At 38.7% G+C, this 19,979-nt stretch overlaps 1 protein-coding gene across 1 annotated transcript in view; it reads right to left on the bottom strand.

Moving 5' to 3' along the window:
• The window catches only part of chrnb2 (cholinergic receptor, nicotinic, beta 2), a 58,321-nt gene that overhangs the window by 13,359 nt on the left and 24,983 nt on the right, over window positions 1-19,979 (bottom strand). Inside the window, exons 2-4 of the mRNA XM_057833797.1 lie at window positions 17,577-17,722; window positions 9,509-9,553; window positions 4,041-4,150 (exon numbers count right to left, since the gene is read on the bottom strand). Coding sequence (XP_057689780.1) covers window positions 4,041-4,150; window positions 9,509-9,553; window positions 17,577-17,722 — 301 coding nt within the window. The remainder of the gene's footprint in view (window positions 1-4,040; window positions 4,151-9,508; window positions 9,554-17,576; window positions 17,723-19,979) is intronic.

Raw genomic sequence — 19,979 nt, 5'->3', positions numbered from 1 at the left:
TTTGTACTGGCTGTGAACCATTGGTACATCCTCACCAGGGTACTCGAGGAAGTATGGGAGTTCACCAAACCAGTCTACATGTGTTTTGTTGACTCGGATAAGGCATTCAACCATATCTCTCTGGAAGTCCTTTGATTTGTATTCCGGGGGTATAGCATACTGGCCGTAATAAGGGGCTGTTCGGTCCTTCTAAAACTAGTGTCAGCGTTTGGTCCACATTGTAAGTAAGTAAGTAGTAAGTCTGGATGGCTTCCAGTAAGGATTAGACTCAACTATGAATGCCCTTTGTCAACGATTCTGGACAGAATTTCTAGGAGTGGGCATGGTCTTGTCAGGGTCTGGTTTAGTGACTTTTGAATCTAACAATGGACCTCAGTTGGAAAAGGTTTAAGTGCCTGTTCCAGTTTAGGAATGATGTCCTCCACAGGGTAGAGGAGTCTAATATCTTAGTGTTTTATGATTGCTGCGAAAATCGAGCATGAGATAAGCAGACACATCGGTGCAGCGTCTACAGTGGTGCGGATTCTATATTAGTCTGTTGTGGGGAAGAAGGAGTTGAGTCAGAAAGTAAAGCTCCTAATTCACCAGTCGATCTATGTTCCTCCCCTCCCCTCCGGTCACTAGCTTTGGGTCATGAGCATGATTAGAACAAGATCCCGGATGCAAGCAGCCAAAATGAGATTCATTCACAGAGCTAAGGTGAGAAGCTCGGTCATCCGAGAGGGGAGCAGAGTCGAGTCAGCTCGGGCATCTGATAACGATGCCTTCGTCCAGAGGAAGCGCCGCCTGCACCAAACACACAGCATCCTGAAGGACTCCTCCCACCTCGCCCACACATTGTTCTCCCTCCTGCCCTCTGGGAGGCGTTACAGAATCCTCAAGACAAGGACCAGCAGACTCAGGAAAAGCTTCTTCCCCAGAGCTGTGTCAGGACACAGTTGAACTCCTGATGACCTCCACACAATCCATATCTCTCAACAATACACTAGTTTTCACAACAACTCACGAGATAATTTAACTTTAGTCTAGTTTCTCATTTCCATATCCCTAATTTATGATTGCACATTCCTATTCTTGTTTTATGTGAATAGTTTCTGCACCTATAGCTTAAGGCAGGGGTTCCCAACCTTTTTTGGACCACGGACCAGTGTGATTTGGGTCTTTTTTTTTCATGGACCGGTGTTTTGACAAATTTTTCAACCCATCAAAAACTGCAACTATGCGGTTCTGCGCATGTGCGTAGCATTAAGAATGGCCGCGACTGCAGCGATTCCAAAGTAAACACTACAAACTTTCTTTAAAGAAAGGAATATTAACTTATGTTTGATCGTGGATGGATATGTAGAAAATTTCTCCTAAGACCCATCCTGCCATGTTAGCTGCACACCGCTCTCTCACCGTTAACGCCTTCGCCGTGTCATTAAGCATTAATTAAGAAGCCCGCTTCACAAAGATTCGATGTTGGAAATTGTAGCAAGGTTTTCAGTGTTCTCGTAGTGCTGTCAGGATATTCCGGAATGACTTTAATTGTCTCAAATGTACGTTTAAGGTTGCCGTCATTTGCGATCTCTGCAAGCTGATCCTCCTGTTGCGCAGACATGCTCGAATCACTCCGTTTATTCACAAACGGGTCACGAATCCACTCCTTCGCAGTTCGTGAGTCTTCGAGGTTGTAGGCTCATCTTCTGGCTCGTCAGTTGCCCTTTTCCGCCGTAAAAAATCTCTCCAAAGACGTGTTTTTGCTCGTGTGGGGGAACAAATGTGCTGCACCCGCGGCCTAGTCATATGTTATTATGGAGGACAAGCGCACATAGATATATTATATATACAAAACAAGATGTACTGCTTGCAGTCCAATCAATGGATTTCTATGACGACATTCTAATCTATACTGTAGTATTATATCTAGAGTAGACAGGGATATTGATGTGTTAAGCAGGGGCACAGGCCAAAGTTAATTCGGACAGAATGCGGTCGATAATAAAATATTATCTCTGTGCGGCCCGGTAGCAAATGCGCCACGAACCGGTACTGGTCCGCGGCCCGGCGGATGGGGACCCCTAGCTTAAGGCATTTAATGTACCTACCCATCTGTAATACTGTATATGTTCATGGTACTACCTTGTTTACATAATGTTATTTGTAGGGTTGTTCCGATCATGTTTTTTTGCTAAACCCGATCGTTTAGTTTGAGTATCTGCCGATCCCGATATTTCCCGATCCGATTGCTTTTCTTTGCTCCCGATTCAATTCCAATCATTCCCGATAATTTTTCCCGATCATATACATTTTGGCAATGCATTAAGAAAAAAATGAATAAAACTCGGACGAATATATACATTCAACATACAGTACATAAGTACTGTATTTGTTTATTATGACAATAAATCCTCAAGATGGCAATTACATTATTAACATTCTTTCTATGAGAGGGGTCCATGGATAGAAAGACTTGTGACTTTGTATATTGTGACGAAATATTGCCATCTAGTGTATTTGTTGAGCTTTCAGTAAATGATACTGCAGCCATGACCCAATGCATGATGGGAAGTGGAACCATGATGGGAAGTGGAACCATGACTGTGCGTCGTCCTACCAATGGATATATCTTCTCTGCTTTGGGAAATAACTTTAGGTGTTAAGACAAAGCTCAATTGCCACCTTGCTTCCCCACATTGCTCCCATGATATTTCACAATCATAGGGAGAGGGATTGCAAGGCTTTAGCCAATAGGAGCAAGGCTCCAAAGGCTGCCAAAATTCACTCTACTCATTCAGCGCTGCCTTTTATCTCTCTATATAGGTAAAACAGCGTCATTACAGATTGAGCGCGACAATGAGTGAGAGGGTCATGCAGCGCATACCTAAATTGCGTTAATTATTTTAACGTGACAAATTTTTTAATAAATTAATTGCTGCCGTTGTGATAACCCTACCTTAAGCCTAAACTAAAGACTCTGGATGAGTGTAACATATTATGTCTGCAACATTAAATACAATCAGAAAACGATTTAATTAAAATGTATATATATATATTTTTTAAAAAAGACGTGGCCGATATTTTTTTGCCGATTCCGATACTTTGAAAATGACGTGATCAGACCCGATCGATGCCGATCGATCGGGACATCTCTAGTTATTTGATTTTAATTTCTGCATTCACAGTTGAATCTGTACTTGCTGCTTTTTTTTTTTTGCGCTTCTGGTTTGATGCCAACTGCATTTGCTGTACTTATCCATGTGCAATAACAATAAAATTGAATCTGAATCTGGACACCTCCCTGGTGAGATGTTCCAGCCATATCCCTCTAGAAAGAGCCCCTACGGACCAACCAGGACACGCTAGAGCACAGGTGTCAAACCGATTCCAGAAAGGGCCAAGTGGGTGCTGGATTGTGTTCCAACTGATAACGCGCAGAGAGTTTAACCAATGAACTTCTTGCTGAAACAAGCAGCACCTGACAAAGTTTAACTAATTACACATGTAAAAGATCTAATTGGTGAAAAGGTGTCCTCTTTATTGGTTGGAAAGCAAACCTGCACCTACTTGGCCCTTTGTGGAATCGGTTTGACACCTGTGCGCTAGAGAGACTACGCCTACTGGCTTGTTTGGGAATTCCCAAGCATCCTTCCAGAAGAACTGAATGAAATGACTTGTGGAAGGAAAGTCTGGCCTTCCTTGCTAAAGTTGCTGCCCCTGTGACCCAGGATTAGCTGATCAAGATCTATAGGTATTGTAAATCAAGTGCTGTATTTTATACAGGGGGTGTCAAAGTGTTTTCACGCATGCCTGAGCTACTAATCTCTCCAGATGAACAGTCTGGCACCTTAACTATCATCCCCAGCCCCTCCATACGGCATGTGCTCTTGTGTGTGACCTGGTGTGTGCGTGCATCCGTACAGACAAATGAGGCAAAGTGCTTTGAGAGCAGATAAGGTAGAGCAAGGGTTACCTGCATGAATGCTCACCATTTAGCATGCGCGCATGCATGCATGAGAGTTTATTTATTTATTTTTCTATATATTTTCCTGAGCACTCACTTGTTGTAGAGCACCACATCAGGCAGCCAGATGTGTTTGGAGGGTAGCCTGACCTTCATCATGCCATCAAACTCCTCTGGGACCCAAGTCAGGCGGTAGTCCTGCCACTCCTGAAGGCCAGTTTAAAAACAACAACACACAATGTCACACATCAGCACTGTGAGGACATCTTGAGAGGAGGTGAGAGTAAAGAGTCTGTCTCTACTTCTTTAAATCATCAGTCAGTGCTCGCCTTGATGTCAGTGTGACGAATGCACCGTCCTCTCGTCTACTTCTACAAGGGAGGGTTGAGCCCACATGGCGACAAGCAATCCCCTTGATTAAATTGCGACCAAGGTGTTGTTGTGCCATGCGTGTCCTACATGTCACCTTGTGTAAGGACTAGTCTTGAAGTTGTTTGTCACATTATAGGTCAATCGAAACTTAAGGACCAACGCACACAAATAGACGTGAATGAAAGTGAAATTGACAATCGTCTCCAAGTTACTGTCGGCAACTGTCACCCGCAGCTTGATTTTATATTGTAGTTTTTTTTTTTTTTTTTTTTTTTTTAATGCAATGGCAAACAACATGGCTGGATTTTCACGACAGAAGCAGATTGCACCATTTTTTCTCAATGTATTTATGAAAATCAAAATTCATTCCTCTTTTCCTATATATGTGAGTTGGAAATTTGGTAAACAGCACTGGCACTTCAGATGTTTTCCTGTGCTCTCAATGGTGGGTTTATTTGGTTTTTATTTGTCTGAGGAGCGTGGTTGTAACTCTGCTGCAGATGTAAAGTGCCTTGATAAAACCTGTAGTGTAGCCTTCTTTTTTTTAATACAATTGAATTGGAGTGAATTTACCTGATCATTAAGTTGGTAGTTAATTAAATGTCTTCATGTTTGCAAAATAAAACTCGCTTGTTAATTTTATGTTGGACTTAATTGTAGTCAGCTAAGTTGACTGAACATTGAATCAGTGAGTCAGATAGTGATCATTAAATCGGAGTAGACAAGATTTTGTTGGCCTTGAATAATTTACTATTATTTTTTTTTTCTTGGAAGAAAGTACCTTTGTATAAAAATATTATATGACTCTCTCAGAATCCCACCAAGTATGTTGCAGTCAGTGTATGTCACCGGGGGCGTGGGTTTCACATTCTCATGCTGCAACTGTGATGCATTATGCTCATCACCATTCATCTCGGCTTTCGACAGGGAGCGTTGATTCTCCGACATGCTCATCCGTAAAACACCAATGGCCATTATAATCTCGCGTACTTGTCATAAATTCTTGCCCTCACTCAGCCGTTATTGTGTGCACATTGTGCGTCAATCTGTAAATAATGCAATCTTGAATTACTTTGAACTGACATGCCACTTATTGGTTTTCATGTGCAGATCCATATTTATGTGCACGTTGAACACATTGTTCTAATTTGTTCGTATACTTCGCTATCACAAGGAAACACATTAATCAGGCTGCCATTGTCATTTACAGCCCAAGGTGCATTCTTTTTTTTTTCTTAATTCGAAGACTACAACATCGAATTAAAGAAAATACAAACTAGGTTTAATTTGATTAATAGTGTCAAAGGGGTATTAATTGATGTTTATGGTAGTTCAACCACTTTATGATTGTTCAATGAATACCTCTTTGACAGTGGAGCAGATACTGTAGGTATGTGCATATTAAGGCTGCAGCTATCGATTATTTAGGTAATCGATGAATCTATTAATTAGTTGGATCGAATAATAGAGTAATCGGAATACGAACATTTAATGCATTGTAGAATAAATTTTAGGTGATATAAAACAAAGAAACAACTGTTTACACCTGCAATAACATGTATTTTGGCTTGCTAAGATTGCACTTTCAAAAGAGCATAATATGTAAATACAAAATGAAATTCCTGAGTGTTTCTTCAAACGATGAAGAATTGCACTTTTATTTCACAAGCGTAATAAATGCATTTAAAACTAAATTAGAATATCTTAGCTTAGCTTAGAAACTGTATAAAATATAAATAAATGAGGATTTAAGTACAACAAAATAACAATTGGCTAACCTGAATAGCAAATGTCCGCTGGCTTAAAATGCTATGAAATGCTAAATATTTGGTGTTTTTTTTTTTGCAAAGCTCTTAACAAATTGTTCAAACACATATTGTCTAAAAAAAACAAAAAACAAAATATACTTCTGAACTAAATAAAAATGCATGAACAAACATATCAGCTCAAACAAAAACATACATTATGTTGGTCTTAACAGGGAGCAGCTGGATTGAGCCATGTTAAACGAGTTATACATTGTTGCCACTAGAAAGCAGTGTATTCACCCAAATCAATAAAACTACATTCAAAACTTTCAAACAAAACCACTACAACCTCACTCTAATTAAACGAATCCGCGAAGCCGCAAAATTTGATTTGAAACTTTTTTGTCATCGAGGTAATCGATTAATCGTCGCAGCCCTAGTGCATAACAATATTCTGCCAGCATACCTGTGTAGCTTCTATTTTCACACTATGATAGATTATGAGCTTGCCACAGCTCAGTCACTGTCACATTAGTCATTTCTTTTCACACAATGAATCACTAAAAATGACAGACTTACAAAGCAAATAACTCACCCACAGTCATAACACTCGCATTTGTGACATTATACACCACCCTAACGTACATACACTCATCACAGGGCACTGGAGTGATACTGTATGTATATTATACTACATCCTGAGACATTTTCTGTAAATATACATATATTGTTTTAGAATCAAGACAGTAACAAGTACAGGTATACAATATTCACCTAGTCTATGCTCTAGTGTTGTACAGGATTCTATCATTTAGAGCAGTCATTCGCCAAGTATGGTAGTAACACAACCTTGTTAGAATATCTTAATATTATAGATAATTTTTAGACCAACTGGAGGCAGGTCTTGAAATCTCACTTACCTTGTTCTTGGTTTTCTTCCTTTGTGAGAGGACAGTAAGTAAAATTGTGACTCCTTCATTATTTGTGGACGGATCAGAATGAAATTTGATAGTTATATTATAGGGATGACAATGCATTGATCGTCAGATTTTGATTTTTTTTTTTTTTTTTGGTCTCTGAGCTGATTAATTATATTATTGAACTAATTGCTAATTGAAAATTGCTACAGCTACGTTATTTGTGGACAGAGAACACTAAATTATGTAATATTCTTTGGATGTACGCATATGCATCGAACCTCAGAGCCTGATCATTTATTATTTTTGTCTCAGGGCTGATTAATTACATGAGTTAATTGTGAAATTAAAATTGCCATTCCTACATTATTCGTGGCTGGATGAGAGGAAGTATGTACTAGGCATGTACTATATGCATTGACCCTCCGATTTTTTCTTTTTTTAATGTCTCAGGGCAGATTAATTACATTGATAAATTGCAGACCTAAAATTGCTACTTCGCCGTTATTTGCAGATGGCTCACAATGGAATTTAGATAGATTCTATTCTAGGTACAGTGCTGGCCAAAAGTATTGGCACCCCTGCAATTCTGTCAGATAATGCTCATTTTCTCCCAGAAAATGATTTCAATTACAAATGCTTTAGTAGTAATACCTTCATTTATTGTGCTTGCAATGAAAAAATACAAAGGAGAATGAAAAAAAAATGTAATCATTATCATTTTACACAAAAACCAAAAATGGCCTGGACAAAAGTATTGGCACCCTCAGCCTTATACTTGGTAGCACAACCTTTAGACTAAATAACTGCGAACAACCTCTTCCGGTATCCATCAATGAGTTTCTCAGAATGCTCTGCTGGAATTTAAGACCATTCTTCTTTGGCCAACTGCTCCAGGTCGCTGAGATTGAAAGGGTGCCTTCTCCAAACTGCCATTTTCAGATCTCTCCACGTGTGTTCTATGGGGTTCAGGTCTGGACTCATTGCTGGCCACTTTAGAAGTCTCCAGTGCTTTCTCCTAAACTATTTTATAGTGCTTCTGGACGTGTGTTTTGGGTCATTGTCCTGCTGGACACCCACGACCTCTGAAGGAGATCCAGCTTTCTTCCACCGGGCCCTACATTATGCTGCAAAATGTGTTGGTAGTCTTGAAACTTCATAATGCCATGCACACAGTCAAGCAGTCCGGTGCCAGAGGCAGCAAAGCAACCCCAAAACATCATGGAACTGTGTGTTTGTCTGTGGGGACCGTGTTCTTTTCTTTGAAGGCCTCATTTTTTTCCTGGAAACTCCATGTTGATGCCTTTCCCCAGAAAGCTCTACTTTTGTCTCATCTGACCAGAGAACATTCTTCCAAAATGTTTTAGGCTTTCTCAGGTAAGTTTTGGCAAACTCCAGCCTGGCTTTTTTATGTCTGTGGGTCAGAAGTGGGGTCTTCCTGGGTATCCTACCATAGAATCCCTTTTCATTCAGACGCCGATGGATAGTACGGGTTGACATTGTTGTACCCTCGGAATGCAGGACAGCTTGAACTTGTTTGGATGTTAGTCAAGGTTCTTTATCCACCACCCGCACAATCTTTAGTTGATATCTGTCGTCAATTTTTCTTTTCCGACCACATCTAGGGAGGTTAGCCGCAGTGCTATGGGATTTACACTTATTGATGACACTGCGCACGGTAGATGCAGGAACATTCAGGTCTTTGGAGATGGACTTGTAGCCTCGAGAATGTCCATGCTTCCTCACAATTTTGCTTCTGAAGTCCTCAGACAGTTCTTTGGTCTTCTTTTTTTTTCCTCCATGCTCAATGTCGTACACACAAGGACACAGGACAGAGGTTGAGTCAACTTTAATTCATTTTAACTGGCTGAAAGCTGGATTTAGTTATTGCCACCACCTGTTATGTGCCCCAGGTAAATAACAGGTGCTGTTAATTACACAAATTGGAGAAGCATCACATGATTTTTCAAAGGGTGCAAATACTTTTGTCCGGCCCATTTTTGGAGTTTAGTGTAAAATGATAATGATTTCATTTTTTTCCCCCATTCTCTTTTTTGGTTTTTCACTGCAAGCAAAAATAAATGAAGATATTACTACCAAAGCATTTGTAATTGCAATCATTTTCTGGGAGAAATTGAGCATTATCTTACAGAATTGCAGGGATGCCAATACTTCTGGCTAGCACTGTAGTTAGTTAGCGTGTAGTTGATTTTAATTTTTTTATGAAAACTTAGGCCTACTACGCCTCTTTATTTTATGTTTGTCATGGTAGGTACATTGGTTTAATAATTTTGGAGAACCACCGATTTATTGTTTCTTTATGCAATTGTGTGATCCATTTTTTAACATCCCATCTTAATCTCAACCCTCCCAGTACAACTGAATGTCTATCGCCTTCAATGACAGGCAATGAAGTAAATGTGTGGACTGTTTGCTTTGTTTGGACAAATTGGTTGGTCCACACAAGGAAATTTCTCATTTGCTTTCACCTCATTAGACACTGTGTGTGTTGAAGAGTGAAGGGTCACCTGTGTCAGCCAGACATTTGTGGTCATCACCTGCTCTCGTTCATGCTGCAGAAGATAAAGAACAGGACATACTTGTAAACATGCAAACCACAGTTTAATATGAATGAAAAACTACAATTGGCCCATTTTTGGTTTATTATTGCACTGGGCAACGCGATCTTTATAGTTTTAGGTCTGACAGCTTCTGTTAAACAATTTTTGGGGGGCAAAATCCAAAACTGATCTTAGTTTTCTCGATGACTTTTGGTTTTTGAACAATAGGAGCCATGTTTTGTTCAAAAACAATGAAAAACACTGTACTTCTTTTAGAAAGCAAAATAATAATAAAATATTGACATACAATGGCATGACTGCAATGTTTATTCAACACTACTATGCTTTAACAAAGGATACGAGGTACAGGTTTAAAGGAACAGAAAACATAGTTTGTAAATGGGTAAACTGTGAAGAAAAAAAATGAACTCATCAAGAAAACCACTTGGATTTCGAACACAAAAATTTGTTAAAAACAGCTATCAGACCTAAAAGAACAAATTTATTATTATTATTACTTTGGGCTGCAACTAACGATTATTCTTACAATTGATTAATCGGCCAAAAAATTAGATGATTAATCAGATAAATGTCACTTTTTTCAATTATTTTCACAATTTAACTTGATGTCATAAGTCACAACGAAGACAAAATGAATGGCTGTTTTGGATGACTGAGTTAACCGTAGTCTATAACTACTGTTTTAAGTACATAAAACTTGTTAAAGTTTTTAATAAAGGTTCTGAGTATAAAACATGAAAAGTAGTTTCTTGGTACACAACTCAGACAAAAGTCGTGTTCCTTCAAATTAAAAAAGTGCTGCTGATTGACTTTTTTTTTCTTGTGGGCAAAGCGCTGATATAAATGTTGTCAATGACTTATTTATTTTCTTGAAACAAACTAAACAACAGAATCGAATGAGGAGGAGGCAGACTAATGAATCGGTTTTCTTAATCAAACAATTGTTCATAAATACAATCCAAATCCAATTTCAAAGCACACACTCTTGTATGACAATTTACAGTTTGAATGTCAGTTTGTGTTGAAAGGAGACTCTATAAACTGTTATATGAAGGGGTTTATGTGTTGTGTTCTATTGATTAAAAAGAAATGAGACAACTTTACTAACAATAACTCAAGTGCTAATATGCTTCTTCAAAACACAATACAAATGGACACTTAAGACACTGGTTAGTATAACCGCTAACTAACTTAGCGCTCTGTGCTAAGTAGTAACATCTCATCAACGAAGAATACAAAAAATTCTACTGGCTTCATTTTCTCATCTCTGACGGAGGCGCACTGGATCTAACCACACAAAAGACAATCTAACTCAAGACACTTCGTAATATTATTGATTCAGCAACCCAACCTGAGTGCAGCAGTGAACGCTCTCTCTTTTGCTTTAATCACTGGCGCGCGCACAGCCTCACATTACAAGCAAACAAGGACCCAAACTGGACTGCTCATAGCTTCCGACAAAAATCGATTTTCAAATTTGATGACAACTGATTTATTAATCGACTTTAATTAATTTAATCAATTAGTTGTTGTACTAATTTACTATTACTATTATTTGTGTTATTAGAAAAAAAAAAAAAAAACTTTAAAAAAAAAGAAAAAAAAGAAAAGACATTTCACTTGGTACACCTGTGAATTTGTAACAAATTTCATCCCTTTAATAGTCAAAGAGAAATTAAATGTCCTGAGAATTAGTAAGGAGTTTAATGGGTGGCCAAGTACAAGTAGACTATAAGGCTCACCTGACTATTGGCTGCCACCCACCAGATTTGATAAAAAAAACGGCATTTGTTCATAGATAAACTGCTCTGGACTATGAACCACAGCTGTCCTCACTCTTTTATGGGATATTTACTCCAAAAGATATTAACCGGTAACACGTTATTTGACAGCGGCATCATACGACCAAATGAACCACAATAAAGCTTTGTAGCAATTGGCTGCCAAGCTTCAAGAAGCTTCATTTGGCCATTACTGCTCCCTTGGGGGAGACAGTCAACCTCTTCTGCCACCTGCTGTCAACACAGTTGTCATCCAACATTCCTCCTAGCATGCATTGCAGCGCTACAGATGGAAATAACAATCAAAATTCATTCTCTGTGCTAATTCTTTCTTCAGTTACTGTTCCAGTTGTCACATTAATTGGTAGTTATGGTATTTGGTAACACTTTATTTGACAGTGGCGCCATAAGCCTGTCATAAGACAATCATAATTATGACATGACACTGTCATGAGCAGTGTTGTTAATCTTACTGAAATAAAGTAATTAATTATAGTTACAAATTACTTCTCCCAAAAAGTAATTGTGTTAGTAACTCAATTACCTGAATGTAAGAGTAATTAGTTACTTGGCAAAGTAATTGGTGATAATTACTTTTTTTTTTTTTTTTCCTCCAAAAAAAAAAAAAAAAAACATTGGCCACACTATGTGAAGTTTTTTGTGAAGGTTTTTGGTACAATTGGCCCGAGCCCAATTCTTCACCCTAATTTACTCTTTATCCTGAATCAACTGTTAAAAGTTGTTAGAATTGCTCCCATTATTGCATTAATTCCCTTCTCTCTACTTGAGACATATGAAAGTTTTAAAACTGTTTCATCATTTAAAGATAGATTCAAGTCAAGATTTTGCCGATTTAGAAGTCTTTTATGTAAAAAGTTACTTAGGTTCGCTAGGGAGGTTCTCTACAACAGGGCTGTCCTAAAAAGTCTACTGCTTCAAGATGGCGGCTGTCTACTAACGCATTTAGCGCCATGTCTGTCATTTTGTATCTAGTTATATCTATATACAGTACATGTGATATCTACCATGTCTACCATATCTACCATAACATGCGGGCGTAGTTTGTAGGCTATCGGCTACAACATGTATTATTGGAGCTACCTAGCATCGCGTTTGCTCGGCGTCACAACTTTCTTGCCTCCTCCCAACTCCTGCTCTGCTCTGTCGTCTCGGTGAGTCCGTCTCCCTCAGACTTTTCGACCAATATAGTAACGCATAGTAACGCATGCCTTTCCGTCCTCAGTAACGGTAACGGCGTTGCCACGATGAGAAAAGTAATTTATTAGATTACCCACTACTGAAAAAAATAACGCCGTTAGTAACGCCGTTATATTGTAACGCCGTTATTAACAACACTGGTCATGAGCATTAATAAATGCTTATAACAGATGTATTTTAGTATCATCCGGCAAATTAGCTCACTTTTGAATGGATGTAAAATGGAGTTAGTGACATAACCTGCCGAATGACACTGAATGACATCTGACATAAGCATTCAGTAATGCCTATGAAAGTGTCTGAATTAGGGATGGGAATTGGTACGATTTTTACGATTCCAATTCCATTATCGATATTGCTTGACGATTCGATTCTTTATCGATTCTCTTATCGATTCTAATTTGGGGGGGGGGGGAACGTTTTGATTGGCATCAAGTTTGTTCAATCAGAAGTCAAAACCTTACAAACTCACAACGAGGTCAAAAGAGGCCCAAAGTCTCAATGTTAACTGTGGAAAAAAGTGGCAAATACACAAGAATGTGCAACGTTTAATGAAACATTTTTCTAATAGAAATTAAAAAAAAAAAATTGGTATATATTGGCATATAGGTCGTTGTTTTGCCTTTGGCAATAAATGTTAAAGTGTATTGTTTACCATTATATTGAAATGCATGCCTTTTTGTTTTTAGCGTGCTTTCACGCTCAAGTGGGGGCACCCTTGCGCTTCCTCACGTGAAGAAAAACGCACTCACGTGAAGAAGAGCGCGCTTCCACGTGAAGAAGTGGAGCTACAAAGCATCCAAGCGAGTGAGCGAGTTAGTGAGAGAGGGAAACACTGCTACTAGCCTACGTTCTTGGTAATGTTTGTAAAATATCTACAGAGGCAACGCCTGTATGTATCATCTTTTGTGTTGTTGTTGTGTGTTTCCACTTGCGATCGGACACTTAAATCCAGTTGTGTAGTGGTTCGAACGATGTGCTAATGCTAGCGAACGCATGCTAACTGTTTTTGTTATTACTGTATTAGCAGCTAATCATCACTGATTTATGTTCATGCGAACCTGTTTGTTATTGGGGACGAAATTGATTTGTTTAATTTCTATTTTTAGTTTCACTCTTCAAGTGATGGTGTCATAACGACGGCTGAATAAAGTCAGCATATTATACCCACATCTTCTGCATCGTCATTTGGGAGTTTAGCTCACTGTATAGCCAGGACTGAGCCTTAGCGTCTCGGTGAGGACAGTACAGTCGTATTCCCTCCCGACGCAGTTATCTCCACCTTGCAATGACTACAAGTCGTTTTGTTGTAATTTTTCCTCGTGAAGTGAAGACACTCTTTTGACATGCGTTTGAACATACGTGCTGTCATTGTTATGTTTACGGCTGCATTGCTTGTGCTAAGCCATCGAAACCTTTCATTTTCACCCTCTTTCCTGGTGAAGTGTAGCCAAACTTTGGAGCGAGTGGTTCTTGGCGCCATGCTAGTTTGATTATTCTGGACAACAAGACACGTGACGTCACGTGATGACGTAATACGCGTTTTTAGGAATAGTTAAAGGGATTGTTAAGGCTTTTTCATTGTGATGTCGTGGCCTCGAAACACTAGGAACCGGTTCGGAATTGGAATCGGATTTCGATTCCCATCCCTAGTCTAAATTATGACAGTCTTATTATGCCGCAGTCAAATAAAGTTTTAACCCAAATAAATCAACAAAAAAGCTGCACTGGACTATAAGTCGCAGGATTCAAAACGTGGGAAAAAAGTAGCGGCCGAGAGTCCAAAAATTACGGTAGTGCAAAGGCCCTCTTGTATTCCGCTTTCATTTTGGCTGAATTTGCTTGTCTGAAACCCTACTGAGGATTTCATTCAAACTCAATAAGCTCCACTCTTCAAGTCTAAATCATCTGATGTTTGCATGGCATGGGTGCATGTTAGATGACTCGCTCTGTACCAGTACCTGGTTTTGAAATTAATAAATGGTACATTAAAAAGATGGAGTTTACTGAAGTGGATGAGTATTTCCCACATTGCCATTTACAATGACTGTGCAGATGATCATATTTCATCATGTGGGCGTGGATTCAATGACTCGTTCATCACTGCTCACAGTTTTAACTGACTAAAATATATCACTCTAATTCCTTATTTTATAATCCTAAGGGCAAAGCTCCCTAAATGCACAAAGATAGATGGTTTTATTAAATCAGCGCATTTGAACTTAATTCGCTCTGAATTCAATAAAAGTGTGAGGAAAAGATAAGGATTTTAGCCCAGCTAATTAGCACAATGACATGACATTTCCTGGGATTTCCATCATTAGACCGCCTCATTTTCAGCTCTCCCTTGAAGAGCTGACCGCAAATCACTTTTTGTGGTGGGGAAAATCAATTGAAGCGCCGTATAGTAGCAGTCAGTGTTAGTGCATTAATGCTTTCCTAATGTACTTGTGATGAAATAATTAGACCATTTTATGTCACTCTAATGCACTAGATAGGTAGTCGATTTTGGGTCTTTGGCACAAAAGCAACAATAAGCTCTAACTCGCGTATCAAAATGATCACAATTAATGTGAGTGTGTTGGTGCCAAGTGAACGTATATAGAAATACGAAAGGGAATACGAAAACATTTTGGAACCAGGAAGTCTTAGCGAAATCCGAAGCGGAAGTGAGGGATTTATTTTTGTATAATTGTGAAATTATAAAGCTTAGTGTCATTGAAAAAGGGATTTTCAATGATTGCGAAGTCACCTCAAGCATTGTCAACTCCAATGAGCTTCCCACTGCAACACCCACTCAGCTAACGGTCAATTACAGCAAAGAGTATTGAAATTAGAACAAGTCTAAACAAAACGAGACGAAACCATAGACTGCGATAAACTCAAACACACGCTGCATTGTAACGCTGGATTTAGGTGGGTTTATGCCAAATGTTTTAGTGCAACAAGCAGACATGAGTGTCACAAGAGTGATTGGCTGAGGATTCAAGGTACTGTAATAACAATTGTATGAAAAAGTATCTGAACCTTTTCCAAATCCTCACATTTCTGCATGAAAACACCATCAAATGTGAGCTGATCTATGTCAAAATCACACAGATGAAAATACAGTGTCTGCTTCAACTAAAACCACCTGAACATCTATAGGTTTTTATATTTTAATGAGGATGGCATGCAAACAATGACGGGGGGGGGGGGGGGGGGGGATAAGTAAGTGAACCCTCTGCCTAAGGAGACTTAAAGAGCAATTGAAACACATTTTTACCAAACATTTTAAGTCAGGTGTGTGCCCAATTACTGATGAGTGGTTAGAAGGTGCCCTGCCCACTATAAAATGGTAAGAAATGACATTGGAATGACATTGTCTGTTGGGCATCATGGCTCGGTTAAAAGAGCTGTTTGAAGGAAGACCTGCGATCAAGTATTGTTGATTTGTATAAAGCTGGGAAAGGATACAAAACAATCTCTAAAAGTCTGGATGTTCATCAATCGACAGTCAGAGAAATTGTCTACAAATGGAGGGAGTTTGGCACTGTTGCTTCTCTCTCAAGGAGTGGCCGTCCACCAAAGATGATGACAACAGTTTAGCGCAGAATACTCAGAGAGGTAAAAAATGTAATTATTAAATGTGATGGTTCACTTACTTATTTTTCCCCTTCTGTCATTGTTTGCATACTATCCTCATTAAAATATGAAAACATATAAATGTTTGGGTGGTTTTAGTTGAAGCAGACATTGTTTTTACTTCTGTTTGATTTTGACAAAGATCAGATCACATTTGACGGTGATTTTATGCAAAAATGTGAGAAATTCCAAAAGGTTCAGATACTTTTTCATACCACGGTATTATAGAAAATAGCAACATGCATGCACTTTGAACGTTGTGAAAAAACATTAAATGAATGGAAAAAATTAGCATAACTTTAGATTGAAATATTTGCGTAAAATGAATGATAACTGCCCATTTTTTGCTTTTAACCAAGAATCTAGACTGTTTTACATTCATATCTATAGAAATTCTGGGATTTACGCATTTATTTACAAGAATTGTCAACATAAAAAGCTCTTTCTTTTGTGATGGCTGTCATTTTGGATTTTGTATCCATACACAATAGCGTAACTTCACATTCAAATAATCAGTTAATTCTCGGCCAACTGTCCGTTTTTTGGGGCAAAAAACTAGTTATTTAGAAATGTCTGCGTCCATACAAAAAAAAAATCGATTTTAACGTGTTTTATTTTATTTAACATTTCAATCTAAAAACGACGAGGGCCCAATAGCCGGCAATAAATGTTGAGGCAATACTGACATTGGAATTCAACCAAAATAAGTTGTGATTGTATATAGAACAATGCGAAATTGGCTTTTGTTGAGTAAAATTAAGATTATTCTGCATGCTTTCCTCAAGTACTAAGTTTCTGATGTGAAAATTGACTGATTTATTAGCTGTCGAAAACGCATGTGAAAATTGCACGAAAAAAAATTCTTATATGTTAAATATTGCCATTGATCCTGAAAATATAGGTGATTATCTCTCCATTTGGAGATTTTTGTGCTTCTAGCATAAAATCTGAGAGTCTTATAGCCATCTTAAGTTTTGTTATACAAAAAAATAATTTATGAGGATTTTATTAGGGAACAACTTTTTTTGGTGCCGCTGCACATGGAGACTCATATATGCCTAAGGGAGGTCCTTGTTTTGGTTTTAGGTCTCTAGCGGCTTTGGTTTTGAAAATATTTGAATTTTAAGTTTTTGACAATAGTTCCCCTACGGAGTGGCCCAGCGCCTCGTTTCGCAAAAATACAACTCGTGCTTCACTATGGCTTGTATGTTTTTTCTTCCTCTTAACTGAATTTTTTGGGTCTGGTGGGACTTATCGAGTGAAAAATATGGTAGTTGACGAGAATGTTTTAACCATTTGTTTCTATGAAAGTCCGTTGAAATGTGTCATCAAGGTAAAACTGCTCGACAGCAAACTTTCCTGCATGTGTTTACTGAAAGGCACGAGCTTACCACGCTGATGAGCTGAGCCAACGACACCATGAGCTGCACAGTCACCAGCTCAGAGCCATTGGTGGCGGGACGGATCAGCTTGTTATAATGGGCGGGATTCAGGAGATGTTCCACCAAGCGCTCTTCCGTGTCGGCCCCAAGGCTGCCTGCAATGACAGCATATAGTTCACGTAGGGAAGGAATTTGATACCTACTGTATGTATTTTGGACTCAACTGAAAACTCACAAACATGCACGTTACTCAGTAAAGCAGTTCTATATGTTTCGCCGAAAACACAAGTGCTTCCTGTCTTCTCCCTCTACTGATGACTTCACACTTTCCTCTGAATATATGCAAGTACTCCTCCCTACTGTTAACAGGGTTACAATCCCAACCCTGCAATCAAAAGCTTTTAACGGCCAAACAGGAAAACAAACAATTCTTGCGATGACTGATTCACACACGCTGCAGCAAGACATAATGACTTCTTAATGGGATCCCACACTTACATAAGAGTATTGTGTTTTTGAAAGGGAATAGTAAAAAAAAACAAAAGTATCAAAAGCTCATTACTATTTAAAATTAGACTATTTTTCAGTAAACAAGGTCTATGCGGGTCATTAAAAAGCATTAAAAGTCATTTGACCATTAGGGAAAAGAGAGCTGATGCTATCAACTACCCGACAATATCGACCAATAAACACATTTGAAAATGATATCGGATAATATCGACATCGGTTTTTCTTTATTAGTTTTGGGTCAATATGCATGTTGCCTTCAAACTGAATGTAGAATCCTTCTGCCTTTGTACAAGGGCTGGTCCCAGTTTAGCACAGCAGTTATGCTTTTTGACCATTAGATGTCTCCAAAATAAGATGCTTGGTATTTGTTATGTGAGCAGACCATTTGCAGTCATGGTGCCGTATTGACACTTTGCACTTACATTTGCACTTGATTCCAAAAAATGAATATTTGCACGATTTTGATTTTAACAAAAAATATACATAGTTGTGCAATATACCGTAATTTCCCGAATATAAGGCGCACCCATGTATAATGCACACACCAAATTTACTTGAAAAATCAAGGGGAAATTATTGTACCCGTTTATAACGCGCACCCTAATTTTAGCACCAATAAATAGAAGAATACAAGAAAACAACTCGTGTACAGATACAGAAATGTCATTTTACTGACAGGTGAAACACAGCCCAAGCATAGCACATTGGTAGTTCAAAACATTACCATAAACAGACAATATTTATGGTAATAATATGATCTGACAACTTCTCCAACTTACCAGAATCTAGGAGAAAACATAACAGATGTGACTTTTCTTTTAAAGGGGATGTTGCGGCAAAGGGGGTGTGAGACATCAATAGAACCATTATGCGCCAAGATAACAAATATTGATAAAGTTAACAAAAAAATCAATCACATTAATGAGCAATTATCGAAAATAGATCGAAAATGACGAACATTACCGAAAGTGTTCCGGAAACAGCCGAATGGGGCGGCGACGTCACGACAAGTGATTGAAAGTCGAGGCGGAGCTAGGTGCCATTGTTTTTTAACGACGAGAGAGTAGCGTTGGGGTTTGTTTGACCAAAACATCACAACAATGGTTCAAAACTGCTGTGCTATGTGGTGTACAAATAGTTATTTATCGGAATATAGTATGCATGAGTTCCTGAACGCGAAAAAAAAAAGCTGGACTACACAGAAAATGGGTAAAGTTCGTCCGTGCAAAGAGGGCTAATTTTCTAGACACAGCCTCCGGCACGCTTTTCTGTGGTGCGCATTTTCCAACTGAAAGCTTCTCGAACTATGGACAAGAGAAATCGGGTTTTGCTAAAAGATTGCTGCTCAAAGGAGATGCGGTGCCGACCATAGATGCACAGCCACCTAAATGTCCCGAGATATCAAGAGAGAGACGATGACTGCTAAAGGAGGCTAAAGCTACGCAAAGAAGGGAGCAGCCAAGCTTGAAATGGCCAGAGTGAGTACTCTTTTATAATTAATAAAAAAAAATGTCACGCCTTTGGATACAGGACTCGACACATGTATAAATGATCGTTCGTAAAATATATAGAACAAATCCTCTGATCCCGTTCATATTTGTGTCTGTTGGCAGAGCGAAAAGCTATGATAGCGCAATAAATTATAATTATTCTATGCATTCCTTTATTTTGCAGTCACGGTGTATCAGCTTCACAAAAAGAAATGCTAAACAAATCATTGGTGTTTCCCACACGATCTGCTGCCGATGTTTCATCAGTGTCATTGCTCCCCTCAATGACCGTTTCATTACGCTGCATTGGCGTTCGTTTGGGCTCAAATTGGTCACCTATAACACCGATTAAAGCTTTGCAACTCTCCTCGTCACCATTAGATGAACATTCGTTACGTCCTTCTACGTCGGA

This window comes from Corythoichthys intestinalis, chromosome 4 (assembly GCF_030265065.1).
Source record: "Corythoichthys intestinalis isolate RoL2023-P3 chromosome 4, ASM3026506v1, whole genome shotgun sequence".
Classification (NCBI taxonomy): domain Eukaryota; kingdom Metazoa; phylum Chordata; class Actinopteri; order Syngnathiformes; family Syngnathidae; genus Corythoichthys; species Corythoichthys intestinalis.
The sequence above is the reverse complement of the archived record's forward strand: the minus strand, read 5'-3'. Positions and strand labels throughout refer to the sequence as shown.